General features: G+C 41.0%; 2 protein-coding genes across 5 annotated transcripts in view; one reads left to right on the forward strand and one right to left on the reverse strand.

Moving 5' to 3' along the window:
* Nucleotides 1-303: 303 nt before the first annotated feature.
* Nucleotides 304-17,198, reverse strand: part of rpap3 (RNA polymerase II associated protein 3) — a 38,270-nt gene continuing 21,375 nt past the window's right edge. The window contains exons 2-18 of one of the 4 annotated variants that reach the window (XM_037760940.1): nucleotides 14,757-14,864; nucleotides 6,443-6,605; nucleotides 6,178-6,336; nucleotides 5,990-6,100; nucleotides 5,777-5,904; nucleotides 5,273-5,394; nucleotides 5,114-5,184; nucleotides 4,621-4,776; nucleotides 4,206-4,333; nucleotides 3,993-4,114; nucleotides 3,008-3,078; nucleotides 2,528-2,620; nucleotides 1,751-1,941; nucleotides 1,437-1,623; nucleotides 788-885; nucleotides 606-706; nucleotides 304-492 (exon numbers count right to left, since the gene is read on the reverse strand). In XM_037760940.1, the coding sequence (XP_037616868.1) occupies nucleotides 407-492; nucleotides 606-706; nucleotides 788-885; nucleotides 1,437-1,623; nucleotides 1,751-1,941; nucleotides 2,528-2,620; nucleotides 3,008-3,078; nucleotides 3,993-4,114; nucleotides 4,206-4,333; nucleotides 4,621-4,776; nucleotides 5,114-5,184; nucleotides 5,273-5,394; nucleotides 5,777-5,904; nucleotides 5,990-6,100; nucleotides 6,178-6,336; nucleotides 6,443-6,595 (1,977 nt within the window). In that variant the 5' untranslated portion in view covers nucleotides 6,596-6,605; nucleotides 14,757-14,864 and the 3' untranslated portion in view covers nucleotides 304-406. Of the gene's footprint in view, nucleotides 493-605; nucleotides 707-787; nucleotides 886-1,436; nucleotides 1,624-1,750; nucleotides 1,942-2,527; nucleotides 2,621-3,007; nucleotides 3,079-3,992; nucleotides 4,115-4,205; nucleotides 4,334-4,620; nucleotides 4,777-5,113; nucleotides 5,185-5,272; nucleotides 5,395-5,776; nucleotides 5,905-5,989; nucleotides 6,101-6,177; nucleotides 6,337-6,442; nucleotides 6,606-6,822; nucleotides 6,971-7,386; nucleotides 7,502-14,756; nucleotides 14,865-17,198 lie in introns of those variants that run through there. The other 3 variants (XM_037760939.1, XM_037760938.1, XM_037760937.1) reach the window with 3 other exon arrangements.
* atp23 (ATP23 metallopeptidase and ATP synthase assembly factor homolog) lies at nucleotides 7,447-10,797 on the forward strand. The gene is made up of 6 exons (XM_037760942.1): nucleotides 7,447-7,626; nucleotides 7,968-8,013; nucleotides 9,147-9,228; nucleotides 9,332-9,469; nucleotides 9,882-9,965; nucleotides 10,060-10,797. The coding sequence occupies exons 1-6, from the start codon at nucleotides 7,479-7,481 to the stop codon at nucleotides 10,261-10,263; spliced, it is 702 nt and encodes a 233-aa protein (XP_037616870.1). The 5' UTR covers nucleotides 7,447-7,478; the 3' UTR covers nucleotides 10,264-10,797.

Consider the following 17,198-nt stretch of genomic DNA (forward strand, 5'->3'; position numbering starts at 1 on the left):
TGACTTTCGGATCTGAACTAACGTGGCGTCCACACAGCAGTACGTCGCTTAGCTTCCGTGCCGGTGCTCCTGTCTGCTTCTCCAAACTGGGAGCACGCCGACCGCCATCTAAATTACTGTATGTAACGTTAATACACCGACTATAAGGATGTATAGATACTGTACATGTAGCAGCGTCATCATGCAGAAACCTACGTCAGGTCACTTGGGATTAAGTTTTTAAAAGGGCTTGGGAAAATAAATAAAACATACTTTGACCAAAATGTGAATGTTTGCATTTGAACACCACTGTGAAGCTACAGAATGATATAAAAACCTAAAGTTTATTCAGTAATTTAGAATATAACTACGTTGTTTAGTTGGCTTTGAAAATACTGTGTGTTTAAAGTCTGTAGAAGTTGCAGCATCACACACCGTACTTCTTCTGTAAAGCTGCGACAGACGATCCCTCCAGCTCAGCTTGGTGAAGGAAGTCAAACAGTTCTTTAAGCACTGCGGAGGGGAGAGAGAAAAGCAGCACAGCAAATTATCAACATGATGGAATGTGTGGGTGGGAAGTTATGAGTCATCCTCTGCAACAGCAACATCAAAAGAGAGACTCTCACCTTTCTTCTCCGGGGACGACAGGAACATGACGGCCATGTCGAAGCGCCTCACGCTCGCTAGGCTCCTGAGGATCTCATGCATGACGGCCGGGGCTTCGTTCCTGCGTGAGACCGGTTATCAGTGTACAGTACGATAATACAGGTGTAACAGAAAACCAGTTCAAGCATCTATTAAAACTCACTTGATATAGAAACCATGCAGTGTCCTCAGGATCTGATTGAGAATGTCAGGTTCAAGGGAGTTGTGGAAAATGTTTGCGTACGCCTCGGGTTTGATTTGCTGCAAAGACAAGAACAATAACAAGACTGAGAACTTCAGTTAAAATTAGGGCTGTCAATCGATTAAAATATATAATCGCGATTAATCACATTTTTTTATCTGTTCAAAATGTACCTTAAAAGGGAGATTTGTCAAGTGTTTAATACTCTTATCAACATGGGAGTGGACAAATATGCTGCTTTATGCATATGTATGTATATATTTATTATTGGAAATCAATTAACAACACAAAACAATGACAGATATTGTCCAGAAACCCTCACAGGTACTGCATTTAGCATAAAACAATATGCTCAAATCATAACATGGCAAACTGCAGCCCAACAGGCAACAACAGCTGTCAGTGTGTCAGTGTGCTGACTTGACTATGACTTGCCCCAAACTGCATGTGATTATCATAAAGTGGGCATGTCTGTAAAGGGGAGACTCGTGGGCACCCATAGAACCCATTTACATTCACATATCTTGAGGTCAGAGGTCAAGGGACCCCTTTGAAAATGGCCATGCCAGTTTTTCCTCACCAAAATGTATTCGTCAAACACACAGCTCACCCTCAGATATCTGTAAATCACTTCCGGCTGGTGTCCGATCTTGCGGAGGTCGGCCTCCAGCTGGAAGCTGCTGGTGGGTGGAGGAGGCAGGTCTACTGCTGTCGAGGAGGAGCTGGCTGACGGTGCAGGAGGAGGATGAGCGACTTCCTGCTGCGCTGGTTGTTTGGTCTGTCTGCTAGCAGGAACTCTGGGATTAAGAAGCAGAACATCTTGTTTACTGGGCGGGAATTATGGATACCACATTCCACAAAACATTTAGTGCTTTACAGACACGTTAATAAATATCATGACGTAGAAGAGGTGGTGCCACTAACTGGTCAGATGAGAGCGAGGGCACTTCTGCTATCTCCTCGATCTTGATCATCTTGGCGCTGGGTGACGTCGACAGCGGAGAGGATTCGTCCTCAGCCTCCCTCGTCACCTCCTGGACGAAGAACTCGGACTCCACCTCGGACACCGTCACCTTTCCACTCACTTCCTCGATATCGATCCTCCTCAGAGGTTTCTGAAGAGCATCAGATGTTCAGAATCAGTCAAATAACAAAACATTCAGATCACTGATTGAACTGAATTCTAGTAAAGATATCACAAAATGAATATTACAGAATGCAGATGTTCAATCTATATTGTTGTCTATGCTGCCACCTGCTGGACAAATAATGCTAAAGCATGCTGTAAACATGGGGAGTGAAATACTGGATAGAAAAATCATGTCTGACAATTTGTATATTACTTTAATTAATTTAGCTGATTCTACAGCTAAGTACAACTTCTATAAAGACAAAAACACTGGACCATTATTTTAAAATTCATAATTTTTTTCAATTGTTTAATTAATATTTTAGTCTATTAAATGTCAAATAAAAAGACAAATACTAATCACAACTTCTTAGAGCTCAAAGTAATCTTGTAAAGCACATTATCCTGCTTCTAAGTTAAACTTTTCACCTGACGTGCAGTCCAATCCCATCTGTGTTTTTTTAGCGTCAGACGTCTACTAATCTTTCCCTTTACGGCCTTCAGCGTAACAAAATGTACAGACAGTATTGTCATTTAAAAAACAACTTCTGCACTGAGGGGGAAAAACTCACGGTTGACTGCAGATGTGTTGGTTTATCTACCGGCTGAACTGTTCTCCTCCGTGTGCCGTCTGGTGTCTGAAGAAGGCCGCTGGAAGCCACGTCCTAACAACACAACACAGAGGGACGTTAAGAGAACAGAAGTGAAGTCTGTAGAAGATCAAACCTGATAAAGTACATTGATTGTAATTTATGCCTGTTCTCATAGCTACAGGGACGTAAAACACAGTGGAGGGATAAACTTCAGTCTCTGAGTTACCGTCACAACGTTACAAACAACCAACAGCAATCAATGTAAAGTTTAAAGTTAAAAAGACATTTAAAGTGTATTTCTGTAACGCAGGAATGTATTTGACTTGTAGCTTGAGTAGCACTGCTCTTTATATTCTTTGACATTGTTCCTTCTCCCACCATCACTTCTCTGTTTCAACCTCAGTTTAACTTTTTATATTTACTGAACTACGTTAATGTGAACTAATGACTGGATCTTACAATCTGGAGTTTCTGGAGCTCGTTCAGGGCCTGCTTGTTCCCGGGTTCCAGTTTCAACACCTCCTGGAAATCTGTAACACACACAGACACACACAGACACACACAGACACAGACACACACACGGACACACAGACACACAGACTATGTTTATATGTCACTAAACAGTCAATCTAACTATAAAGCGAGGAATCTCTGTCTGTCCTTCACATATCTCGAGAACCGTCCTTCCTATCTACTTCACACTTTGGCGGGTGTATTGCTCAGGACCCAAAAGGAGTGCAGTGTTGAAGGTGGTGCACTATGGCCAGATGGTGCCGCTATGACAATGAACTTTACATTTTTGCATTTAACTTTTTAACCAAAAGTCTCAGAAACAAACTTTTCCTGGATTATGTGGGTTCAGACGAATCTATCTATATAAGCCACGCCCATTTGCATCTAGATTGATTTTCTGCCAATTTGAATTTTGTCTAACTGTGACATTTTGCTACTCGTCCTACAGATTTTGAGCTTCTTCACCAAATTTGGTACAGAATATCTCTTTTTCTATAGCTGGCCCTTAAAGTTAGCTCAAATGCTGTGGCTTATATTACAAAAAATGTCATATCTCCTTTGTGCTATTTCGACCACATTTGATGGACATTTGTAGATATGATGTCTGAGTGACCATGGCAAATTTGGTGCCATTTGGCCAATAGGTGGCGCTGTAGCAGGATCATCTAACTATAAAGGAAGTATTCGCTGTCTGTGTATGAATGAAGTTGTTGAATGTCTGCATGTTAAATTAAAGCTGATTTAGAAATAAACAGAACTTGAGCCTAAGCTGTGAACATGATTAAAATAACTTAAGAACAATTTAGCAACATATGTAAGGATGAAAATTAAAGTAACTATAAAAACACAGCACAATGCAGCTAGATATGTAAAAGACAGAATGTGGTTGCTGCTGTTTGCCTTCGGAGGACAGTGTCGTTCTATACGGCACCTTGTTTGGCTTCCTCCAGTTTCCCTAAAGCCACTCTGGCGGTGGCGCGACGGGCGAGAGCCTTGGAGTAAGAACCGTCCAGAGAAATGGCTTTGGTGCAGTCCTCCTCTGCCTCCTTATACCTGCAGCAAACAGAAAAAAACACTAGGGTAAGTTTGAATCTTCTTTTAACAGATTAAACCTTTTCAGTCTAGAGATAAAAGTTGTTCTTACTTCTCCAGCTTGAGGAAGGCCATGGCTCTGTTGGCCGGCAGCAGGACGTTCATACAGTCTGCCTCCATTCCTCTGCTGTAGCACTCAACAGCCGCTTCGTACTTCCCCTCTTTGAAATAAGCATTCCCCTGAAAGGCACATTCAAGAAAACATATTTCCAAATAAACACAGCTGGATTTGTTCACAAAATGTTTTAAGAAATATCAGGATCTAAACATTTCCTTTGGTGCCAAACAGTGCTGAAATGTTAGATGCTGGTTCTCCCTTTTTCAGACATTAACAACTGAAAAGCTCACTCTTTTTTGCCTGTTCTCAAATGTTGCCCTTGTTGGCCAACATACACTCTTCTAAACCACAACTAATAATGCAAAAAAGAGTCCAACTGGGACGCTGCAGCATAAGTGGCAAAGCTTACTCTGTCTTTTTGTACAGCCGCCTCCTGTCGTCTCTGCTGTTCCTCCATCAGTCTCTGCTGCTCCTCCATCAATCTCTGCTGCTCAGGGTCGGCTGTGGGAGCCTCCGGTGGCTGCGTCGCTTCACTCGGGGCGGCCCGTGCCTGATGTCCGAGAACCTGAAACCAGCCAGGGAGAAAGAGGAAATAAAAGAAGAGGAAGATCGTTTTAAACAATTATTGTGATGTAAAATAAAGGCATTTTAATTTTGTACAAACTCTACAGTGTGCCTCGGATTATTTTTGAAGGAGACTTGCATTTTATTCTTTTTTGAGATCATATTCCACCCATGCAAGGAGCCCTTCACAAGATTGAATAAGCACAGTACACCTGAAGGATCCAAAGAGCACCTGTATGTGATTACCACAAATACCCAGCAGCGCCTCTACTCCGTTGTCTTCATAAAAGAAGAGGAGGACTTTGGGTAATGAGGCAAAACCCCAAAATGAGCCTCACCTCTTTGATTTTTGCCACTTCAGTCTGTGCTTCCGCGTTCCCGGGGTCAAGCTTGAGAACAGTCTCATAATCTATTCACAAACAGATTCATGTTGTTATCTCAGTGCACTCAAGATAAACAGATGATCTAATCTAAATCTTGGAAGTTCAGTTCGTCACCTTCTAACGCAGATTCATATTTTTTCAGTGCAAACCGTGCTGCTCCTCTTCTCGCGTACGCTTTGAAGTAGTTGCTGTCCAGCGCTATCGCCAAGTTGCAGTCGGACTCTGCCACAGCATACCTGCAAAGAACAAAGTCTCAATGATTTACAGGGGTACAAAACATCTTACCACCGTGTTCACATCCTCCTTAAAAGGATAGTTTGGGTGTTTTGAAGTGGGGTTGTATGAGGTACTTATCCATAGTCAGTGTAACAGTCAGTGTCCCCATCCACAGCAGTACATTGCTTTGCTTCTGTGCGGTAACTCCTGTCTGCTTCTCCAAACTGGAGGCGTGCCGACCGTCATCTACTGTAGGTAATACCCTGACTATGGATAAGTACCTAATACAACCTCACTTCAAAACACCTGAATTATCCCCTTAATGTTGTTACACTTATTGAAAAATACTTAAAACTATCTGTCATAGTGCAATACAGCAGCCTTATAATCTGTGCTGTTTACTTTTTGAGTCTGAAGAAGGAGGTGGCTCGGTTTGTGGGCAGCACAGGGTTGTAGGGATCTGCACACATCCCTCTGGTGTAGCACTCAATGGCATCGTCGTACTTCCCATCTTTGAAAAACGTGTTACCCTAAAAAATAAAAGTATAATCTGCTTTAGGAAAGGGTCATTTCTTCTTCTCTTTAGTTAGTTGTATTGCAGTACTTCTTATTTACCTTATCTTTCTCAGCCAGCGCGTTCTCCTGATTACCTGCAGCTTCCTCGGAGTCTGACTCATTTGACTCTGCAGGACTTTCCTCCTTATCCATCTCTGCCAGAGCCTTGTCCTGCGACCACAGAAGCATTTAGTCAACTACTCCACGACTTCACGTTAAGTAATATTTTATAAATACGCAGTAGCTACCACATCAAACTTGTCCCATGATTTATAGTCGTATGCTTTTATCCTTGAGGCTTCCTTGGACTCCTCTGCCTTTGCGTCACCGTTGCCTGTTGGCTCCTTCTTCCTCCTTTCCCTCATCTTGGTTTTGTAGTCTTTGTTGCGCACAGGTGGGAGCTTATTCTACAACAGAGAAGAGACACAAGCTGCTGACACCTGAATCATCCAGAACATCACCTGCTCCTGAGATGGATGTGTGTGTGTGTGTGTGTGTCCAACAGAGACAGACCTGGTCCTCCTTTAGTCCTCCTGTCCTCAGCTCCTCGTCCTTCTTCTTGATATCTGTCTCCCAGCTCCCCAGATCCCTCATGAAGCTGGTCAGATCCTCCTGATTCTGTCTCAGCTGCAGCTGAAACTCCACCGCTTTGTTCCCACTGGACATTTTACACAACCTGTCAAACACACAGTTATGTTTTTAGAGAAACTCTTAACACTTTGTTGCTGTAGTTGTAGTCTTGAAGTCGAAGCCAAGAAGTAAACACAGGAGAATCACGCTGTCATGCTTTCTGTTTTAGCTAGCTAGTCACCTAAAAAAGCATAAAAAACAAACAATTAGAGCAAATAAAGTACATTTAAGTGACTCTATAGCTAATGAACGTTGTATAATACCTTACACTTGATTCTCCGGCTGATAAAACGCAGTTAAATGTGTTAATTTGGCTAAAAACTACAACAACATGTGTCGCTATTCAGAGCTTCTGTTTACGTTTGCAGCCATGACACCCGAGTACCCAGCAGCCTTTGCGCCGCTGCTACTGCGCATGCACCTTGGGCGTAACCAAAGATCGTCTATGTTACAACTTACTACAAGAACATTTTGTGAGTTTATAAAAGTCCACAACCAACCGACTGAAAAGGAAACTACACATCGCACAGCCCCTGGGTCCATTTGTATTGCCGTGTTATAAAACTGTTGTACAAACATCTTCAGTAATTGTACTCGGAACTGTCGGTTTTGGCTTTGGTGCACGCATTGTAGTAGGAGTTGACGACTTGTCTGCACGTACTGAATAGATGATCTATACCGGATCTCCAGCAAAACCGCGTTGAAAAAAAATATATATTTTAATTTATTTTTATATTATATTTAAGTGAATTATATATTTATTTTGTATGATAATAAATAAAAAAATAAATAAAAATAATAAAAAATAAATATTCCCAATTCATTACCTTTGACCTTTTGTGATCACGTGATCTACAAACAGTGATGACCTCAGAGAGCTTCTGCTAGCTGTTAGCATCTCCAGAGAGCAGACAGCAGAATGGATCAGTCTAAACAAGAGGAGGAATATGGATACGACTTATTCCCGGAGAGGAACACGAGGAACTACAAGGGAGGATCCATCGCAGAGAGTCTGTTCACTTTCAACCACAAGTGTCAGGTCATGCTGCAGCTGGCCATGGAGACCAGTGAGTGATGGAGCTAAGCTAACTGCTAACTAGCATGCTAACTAACTAGCCCATTCATTGTAGCATACAAGTTAGCATGCTAACTAGCATGCTAACTAGCCCCTTCATTATAGCATACAAGTTAGCATGCTAACTAGCATGCTAACTAGCCCTTCAGAGGGAATGTCATCTATAGCAGTAAACAGCAGATATATTATTTAACTAAGAGGTTCATGTCAAATGTGTTTATGATTTTAAATACTGCAATGTTTATGTTTTAACCTGACTGTCAGAGGAGCAGCAGTGATTGCTATCTAGGCTACATTCAGCTCTATCTAACTGGTTTCTGTGTTTCTCTAAAGGTCCTTATGCCAAACTCCTCCTCAGTGCCATGAAGAGTTCAGGATGGTAAGTATCATAATACAATTTAAGTGTGTGTGTGATCACTGTTGACCTTCCTCTGTTTATGCTTTCATCCCTGCCTTGTTTACACAGACCTTCTACAGATAATAGTTTTGCAAATGCTACTACTGCTAATAATAATAATAAAGAAGAGGAAGAGAGAGAAGTAGTAAGATCAGATATTCCTTTATCTTTCCTGCAGTGGGGAGATGTGCAGTGTACAGCAGCAAAGGGGATAGTGCAAAAAACAAGATGCATCAGCTAACACAGTAAAAAAAGAGCTAAACAAAGTGTAACAATATGAACCATTTAAATAGAAGGAAGTATTAAAATAGGAGCAGTGTATACAGTATTGACAATAAACAGACTATTAACAAAATTGCACAAGTGGAAAATGATATTGCACAGTGAGAATTAAATTAAATTCCACCTGAGTAGTGTCGATCAGAAATTATGACATTAAAGGGGAACTACACCCATTTTCAAAATTCATACATGTTATTCCTATGGTTTAAGACAGTCCAAAAAATATTAGTAAACATGAACCAAACACTAGAGTGCTAAAGCTCTAACTTGTGATGTCATCGGGTACAAGTGTGGAACCGCTCCATAGACAATGAATGGGAGAGATGTTATAGATGACACTGAGAGCAGCCAGGGAGATGTTCTGACTATATGGGGACATTTTTTGTTTCACAACTGACAACATTACAATAGATAAAGCTCATTTGGGTATAAAATAGAAAACAAAAAAACAATCTCCCATTCATTGTCTATGGAGCAGTTCCAGACTTTGTACCCTATGACATCACAAGTTCGAGACTCTGGTTTCTGGCTTTGAGAGAGAGTAGCTCATTGAACTTTACTAGGCCATGAAAATAACATATTAGAATTCTTAATTAGGTGGTGTTCCCCTTTAATTAATTAGAAACACTACTACACGTGTGCACCAAAATTCAAATTCTGAGTTAATATTCCATGTCTCCAATATTGTCTTTTATTTGATCATTTCCACCTGTTTTCCTCCTTCCACTGCCCTGGCAACTTTTGACATTTTTACAACAATTAATTTAAATTTAAGCTGATTTGAGCAAAAAAAAAAAAAACTAACTCTGATTATTTTACTCCTCTCAACACAGCAAAGTGTTTAAAGACAGACACTTCTCCTGTGAGGATTGTGACGGGACGGTCAGCGGTGGCTTTGACGCAGCTTCTTCTCAAGTAAGAAAGAGATCTATCATGGCATTAATGAAGATAAATCCTGTTCTGACGGCGTAGAAGAATGCGACTGCTCAACATTAATGATATTTGCGTTTGTTTGCAGATCGTCTTGTGTCAGAACAACATCCACCAGCAGTCCCACATGAACCGAGTGGTCACACACGAGCTCATCCATGCCTTTGACCACTGTCGGGCCCACGTGGACTGGTTCAACAACTTCAGACATCTGGCCTGTTCTGAGGTGAGCCACAACGTGTTCGACACTGGCTGCATTTACGTGCAGTGGGAACGTTATTGTGGCGATACAGTTTAATCTGTGTCTCTGAATCTTTGGCACTGTGTTCCTGTTGAACCAGTCAAAATGCTCACTCATGTTACTGCTCTTTGACATCAAAATGTACCCAAAGTGCAGGGAAACACTCAAAGCAGTCACATAGTGAGTAAGCAGTAAGCAGTAAGCAACTTAATATGGCAATAAGGTGCATGTATGTAATGTAAATCTTTAAAAGCAGCTCACGAATATACTGTATGCTGCGTTACAATTACCTCGGAAATTGCAAGGCGGTGCTGGGAATGACGTCATGCCCAAGTTGACAGAAAAAAAAGTTGTGTTTGCTGATCATCCAAAGACTTTTTTTGTGTCGTTATTTCAGATTCGGGCCGCTAACCTCAGTGAAGACTGCTCCTTTAGCAATGAAGTCTCCAGATTCAACTTCGGCTTGAAGCAGCACCATCAGGTACCTGCACTGAGATACATGTGACTTTTACTGGCAGGTTTCAAGGTTTGTGTCTGTAATCTAACACTTAGATCACGCTGTTTTGCTCTGACAGGAGTGCGTCAGAGGCCGCGCCCTTCGCTCCATCCTGGCTGTGAGGAAAATAAGCCGAGAGGAGGCGGTGAAAATAGTGGACGAGGTCTTCAACACGTGCTTCAACGACCACGCGCCGTTCGGACGAATCCCGCACGACAAGAAGGACGCTAAATTTGCCAACAGAGATTATGAGAACAGAGATCGATATTACGCTAACCTTTAACGTCGTCACATTCTCATTTAACTCGCTAAGGGTGCTGTGACTGGCGGTGGTGCTGACGAGAGCTCTGCAGCGTCAAGGCACCCGGTCAGCAGAAAAGCCTCAACGGAATGACAAGTGTGTCGAAAACGATCAAATCCCTTCAGAGGGGATTTTCAGAGAGTGATTTGTCCTTGGAACAGGAAAGCAAAGGAAGGAGCGACAGTACATTTCATGTTCTACCTTCATTTTTTTATACTAATTCTGTATAAAGGGATCGTGAGGAGTGATTTTTGCCGTGGAAGTAAATTATTAGACGAGGCCCAGGTGATTTATTTCTTTGTTTTTATTCAATCAATCGGTGCTTTTAAGGAAATGCAGGATTTAATTTTTTGTCCATCGATGTTTGCCGTTGAAAGTTTGAAGACAAATAATGTATTTCTGTTTGCTTTTCATCTTGTTGCCACATTGACCTCCACTCATTTCTTGTAAATAGAGCTGATTGTGCTTAAATTAAACCGGATTGTGTTTGAATTAAAGTTCGATTCGTCTGAGAAAGTTATTTATGAGGACATTTATGAGGGGGGGGGTGTTACGTTCAACCTTGACGCAAAATTCATGACTTGCTACTGAAGCTCAAGTAGGCGCATTTCTGATTATAACACATTTACGTTCTAATCCCGAGAGAGAGGATTCTTCAAATTAACATGTGAGGCAAAGCGATATGAGTCGAGTGAGAAAAAGTTCTTCCACAACAACACGGTCAACTTTGTTCACATCTGCGCCGCGACTGTAAAATGTCACCGCTGACATCTTTATTGGACATTAGCATTTAAAGAATCTCGTATCCCTCCGCAGAGATTAATGAGGGAAAAAGTTATAAGGGAATTAGCCTCATAATCCCCCTCCTCCCTCCCTCCCTCCTCCACTTCTCCCTATCTCAAAGACAACACCCTCTGCATCATAATCACAAAGTCACTTGGTGTGTCTCCCGTTGGAGTGTAATATGCCACTTATCTCAACGCTCCTTCTCTTAGAAAACGCGAGACGAGCGTGGGCTCTGAACACCAAGGCGAGTGGGTGGGATGACGAGCAAAGAAGATTAGGTTAATTTTAGAAGCTTAACAGAGAAAATGATGAGAACCCGCATCGAGGCAGTGGGATTAATGCGGAGACAAACACAAGAAAAACAAAAGAAGGGAATGATATTTGGATTTGTGCACTGTCACACACCCAAGTAGGCTAAATAAAGAAATCATACGAAACAATAGAATTACTGCTGGAACTGTGCACATATCAAATGCCAGCTGCTAGATACAAAACAATTAGACTTGCAGAAGAAGGATGTGAATTTGTAATATTTCATTCTCTCGTACGGAGTTCAGGACCGTAGCCGGGATTTAAAGGTCCAGTGTTTAGGATTTAGGGGGATCTATTGGTAGAAATGGAATATAATATTCATAATTGTTTTCATTAGTGTAAAATCACCTGAAACTGAGAATCGTGTTTTCATTAGCTTAGAACAGGGGTCAGCAACCTTTACTATCAAAAGAGACATTTTATGCAAAACAAAATAAATAAATCTGTCTGGAGCCGCAAAACATTTGAGCATTGTGATGAAGGTAACAAAGTTTATAGCCTAAGTATATAGTATATAAGTCTAATGCAGTGAGGGCCAAAGAGCAAATGTACGACGGAGTATTAGGGCTACATTGAGGGAAAAAACATGAGAATTCCTGAATAAAGTCGGAATATTACGAGAAAAAAAGTCATAACTTTACGGGAAAAAAGTCGTAATATTACGAGAATAAAGTCAGAACTTTATGAGAAAAAAAGACGGAATATAATGAGAATAAAGTCATAATTTAACGAGAAAAAAATCATAACTTTACGAGAAAAAGTCGGAATATTACGAAAAAGAAGGTATAACTTTACGAGAAAAAAAGTCGTAATATTACTAATAAAAAAGAAAATAACACGTAAAATTACTACTACTATACTACTATATATATATACACTAATATTATAACTTTATTCTCATAATACTACGACTTTTTTCTCGTAATATTATGACTTTATTCTCGTAATCTCAGATTTATTTATTTTTCCTCAATGTGGCCCTAATATTACCGTACCATAGACCTACAACAATGATAAATAAAATTGAAAATGTAAACAAAAAAACAGTTATTAATTTCCACTCATTTTTTAAAAAAATCCACAGGGAGCCTCTGGAGAGGGCTCCGGACAAGTATGAACGTGAAAAAAATGCATAATATGTCCCCTTTAAAGTAAAATAAAATGTTTTTAGGCAGCAGTATACAGAGATTGTTGTCAAAGATACAACATATGTATGTTAAAATGTAATTATAGCAATATTTCTCTATTTTACAACATCACCTCAGCTGGTATATTGTGGTCTTTTTGTGTTGTGGAGCAGTCATAGTTTCCTCTTTCATGACTGCAGTACCATCTCAGTCCTGTAGATGGCAGCTTTGGCCACTAATCCTCCTCATCAGAACATCCAATCCAAACTTATAAAAGAAAGTGCTGTTACTGTTTTATTGATACATATAATTGAATCCATTTCCAGGTGAATGTTGGCCCTTTTTTATGAGCAGAGAGATAGGGCGCAGTAATGAAGTTGCCGCTGCGAAGAGTGACGACTTTCATTATTCCATCTATTTAAGCAGGCAGCGCCCACTGTGATCTAATTAGGATGCTCCAGCAACACTGAAATCCCCCCACTAATCTGCTGTAGGACAACACATTAACCCCGAGAGCACTGATGAACTCGTCTCATTAATTAGAATAATGCCAGATTTAGTTGTAGCGGCGGAGAGGCGACGGAGTGCGAGGACACCCGCTTGCCTTTGTGAAGTTTTTAAGGTGCCTGCTCTTCACGGGGGTGGAGTTGATAATGAGAGACTGCTGAATTATTTAGCTCTATACTGAGAGATTGGTATTTCTGGCCTTATTTTATGAAGAAGGCCATGCATGTTTCTGCACAATACTAAGTGATGAGCTTTGGGGGGAAAAATGATTCAACGCATTTGCTTCTCGAGGTCTTGGATGACTTTGGAATGAACGTGACGGAAAGAAGGAAGCAGACCTGGCTGGGGAAAAGCTGCTCGTCGTGGCATCCTTTGGCCAAGGTGGTCGTCTTTCTGTCCCGTCTCTCCAGCACTCTGGGGAAACACTCGAACAAAGAAAACATATTGAGTCCAGTCGCCTGTTCTTTAGCCCGAGGAGAACAATCATATTCAGCAGATTGAGGACAAGAGTGCATATCTAAAGATCGCCGCCGACTTGAACCTTGTTTTATTAGTTGACATCATATCTGAACACAGATAGATGAGGATACATATCCATGAGAAGAATAACAACATGAAAAAGAACAAAAACGAAGAAGAAAATAGGTCTAACAGTAGAAGTACAGCAGCTATTAGTAGACGTGTTTGCAGAATTAGCAGTCGTACCCTTATAAAAGCAGCAGTTGTAGGAGTTGAAGTAGCTTTATTAGCACTATCGCACCTGATTCGACTATTATCAGGTCATTAAATGTGCATTATCAGTTGTTATAAGCTCATAGATGTTGGGTCGTTAAGGGCCTACTACGCCCACTACGTTATAAAAGCGAAAGCGAAACTTAAAAGCAACACGTTCTAACACGTAAAACTCAAAACATTACGTTTTGAACACAAAGAAAAAGGCTTCTTTAGGTTTAGGCAACAACACTACAACTTTTTTTTAAGTCAGTTTAAGGCAACAAAACGACATGTTGTTTCTATTATTACTTCAATTAAAGGAATAGATTGACAAGCATGACTTTTAATTGTTATACTGCCAACAGACAGCATCTATTGTACTTCAATAATACAGACTTAAAAACTAATACAGTGCATGTGGTACTCTGGGATGTGATATAATTCATTAGGTAGTTAACAGGCGACATTGACAGCGGAGCGAACAGAAAGTTGAAATCATTATAATTCACAGCACAAATCCTCTGGAGGCGAACCTTCCAACCTGACAATTAACTTCCCCAGCAGGGAAGCACTGTTTGAGACAGCGGCGGGGGGTGGAGGGCATGTATATCAATTAATTATGTGTGCGAGTTGAGGATTAATTAAGGAGGTGTTTAAAGTTGGCAGAGATCATCTTTGTATTACGAGAATTTTGTGTCATTTAAACACAATTTTTTGGCACGAATCTCTCAAAGCAAGGCCGTCTATAACCGGGATTAACACTGAACCTGAGAACTACTTTTTACCTAAGAAATAGTTCCTGTGAAAACAGTGTGCTCTGTGGATTGTCTTGAGTAACAAGGACACCGTTTCTGGACAGATATGCTGTTGAATGCTGTGAGACGAACGTTAATTCACCTCCATTGCACTATTTTACAAGTTACAAGTAAACCTCAAGTCTTGGAAATGAAGTCCCAAAGACTTGAGACAAATGGCAGACTTGGATTTGAAAGCACAAATCAGAGAGCAATCAGTGTAGTTGTGTCTTACTCAGTTCAAAGGTCGGCTGGGGTCAAAACCAGAAGATCAGGTGAGGAGGTGGGCGGGGAGGTTCAGGTGAATGGCAGGTTATTGCAGAGCAGGAGGGAGTGTCGGAGTCTGAAACGACAGGAGAGTTAGTGCTATGGTATGAGGAACAGAACAGAATACATTACAGTAACATGACTCGGGGCTGGCTGGAGTCGTAACACATACACTTTGAGTCCCACGTAAGTCAATATGCACCATCAGATTTAACTCAACTTAAGACTTCTTAAAGGAAGTGTATGGCATATTTATATGATGGAATACAATATTAAAAAAGTATGTTTTCTTTAGTGTCTAATCACTTGAAACTAAAGAATAGAATATATGGACCATGTTTGTACAGGAGCCCAGAACGGACAAACTACTGCGTTAACTCGCTCCAGAGTTAACCACGGCCCCTCCACTCAGCCGGCGGTAAACAAGACACGAAAACCCTCTGTTGGTCACAATAAAAACAGTCTAAAGAGGTATGTCCAACACTCATCCCACTAGAAAACCTAAGGAATCCATCGGTACCAACCATGTCATACTAGCTTGTTGTAAAGAAGGTTAAATAACGCTCCAAACAAAAACTGTCATGGCCATTTTCAAAAGGGTCCCTTGACCTCTGACCTCAAGATATGTGAATGAAAATGGGTGCAAGCAAAACCCCGTGGCGCAATGAAAGTGAGGGCCGGCGCGCGCCGACTAAGGTGGGATCCCGGGCCCCGGGGGATCGGGCGCACCACCGGCCCGTCTCGCCTCCGATAGGACCCGAAAGATGCTGAATAGAGGTTAAAGTCACGCTGCCGTAAAGTGGTATCGGAGCCGTTTTGCAAGTACATGAGCACAGAATCGGACCCGAGAAAATCTAAATCCACTGTAAGTGTAAAGGTTTATGTTTCACGATCCTTCAAATAGTTATGTAGCAGTTAACTAGTTAAAAACATTACTGATAAGCTTTGTTGTATATAAGTCATTGATAAAGTCTGGCCTGTGTTAAGAAGAAAAGAAAATATAGAATGAGACTTCATGTTTTTAGTTGCTCTGATAGTCTTGGCGTGTGTGGCTGTCGTGTTTTCAAAGTCAAATAGAAAAAGGAAAGAGGTGGAGAGTTAGTTTTGTGTCCTTTTCCCACGTTTGTCTCAATAACAACAGTAAGTCGAGGGATTTGTGGCACGCTGAGTGAGGTTTATTAGGAATGAAAGGACTGGAGATTATATCAGGAAATCCCCCTGAAACATACAGTACACTCACACACAGTAGATCATGTTGATACCGCTAAACATCCTGTATGAGAGTTAAGTACAGGTTTATCTGGACAGTCAAACGTAAAATTTCTGAAACACAATGTCAATGTCTCTCCTCCATTATTTCTGAAAACTTTCTACAACATGTCATTTTTCCAGCACAGATGACGAGGGGGTTTCAAGTAAATTAGCGCCGGCAGACGGTTACCATTTCACCGCAGAAATGTAGATGACTTCTACAACAGTAATTAACGCACGCTGGCATTTGAATCTCCATTTTGCTAATGATATGCGTGGTATTAATTAGGCCTAAGTGATTAACATAACAACCGCTGGACAATGTCCCGGGGTAAGAGCAGGGCTGTGTTTTTTTCTTTTTATTAACGCTCCCTAAAGGCACCCGGCTCATTAATACATCCCAACAGACAGCTCTGCTAACCTTGACAAGTCATGTTGAAAGTGATTTAGTAAAACTCTGGATAGACTGAACTGAAAGCTGAGGACTATGTGTAGAAAGTAAGGGCACAACAGTAGAAGATAATTGTAATAAACACAAGGAAACATAAAACGACCAACCTGAACAGAATGAAAATAGAGAGCAGAGCGCAGCACAGAATGAATGGGTTTGTGTAATCATCATCAATCCAGTATCAACCTATGTTTAGAGGTGAATTTGTGGCTAATAAACCTTGACACACTTTGGTTTCTCTCAGTCTAGGAGAAAACTAACCACATGTAATTAGCAGTTAGCTCTGGCACACACAGTACAAGATGAAAACTTTGTCTTCCTCGTGTCCTTAAAGATACAGGTTGCATCCGATATTCCATATTAACATGCTATTTAGCACGCTTAAACAGCATGTGAGATCTTTTTAGTGTGTCCGAGTAGTACACGAATTGCATACTATTTCTGGTGAGACATTACAGTATGCATAGCTGGACACTACGGCGTCATAAATATCCCACAATGCAATGCGGTAGATGACAACGTTCATAACAGACGTTGACGGACAGCTCTGTAACATCAATTTTTTAACTGTAAGTATTAAAAAGTACATTAATTCAGACTTTAAATCCTCACAAACCGTTGTTTTGGTCACATGAGGTTGGCACACGTTACCATGGTTACGGGTCTCCAATCAGCAAGGAGGCTCTCAGGAAGTGACGACGTAAATTA

The sequence above is a fragment of the Sebastes umbrosus genome, chromosome 23, assembly GCF_015220745.1.
Source record: "Sebastes umbrosus isolate fSebUmb1 chromosome 23, fSebUmb1.pri, whole genome shotgun sequence".
Lineage (NCBI taxonomy): Eukaryota > Metazoa > Chordata > Actinopteri > Perciformes > Sebastidae > Sebastes > Sebastes umbrosus.

Bases quoted from the DNA above. Each gene is read 5' to 3' on its own strand.
- atp23 (XM_037760942.1), top strand. From the start codon at position 7,479: ATGGATCAGTCTAAACAAGAGGAGGAATATGGATACGACTTATTCCCG. The intron at 9,229-9,331 runs GTAAGAAAGAGA...GTTTGTTTGCAG, and splicing joins TTGACGCAGCTTCTTCTCAA to ATCGTCTTGTGTCAGAACAA. The intron at 9,966-10,059 runs GTACCTGCACTG...TTGCTCTGACAG, and splicing joins GCTTGAAGCAGCACCATCAG to GAGTGCGTCAGAGGCCGCGC.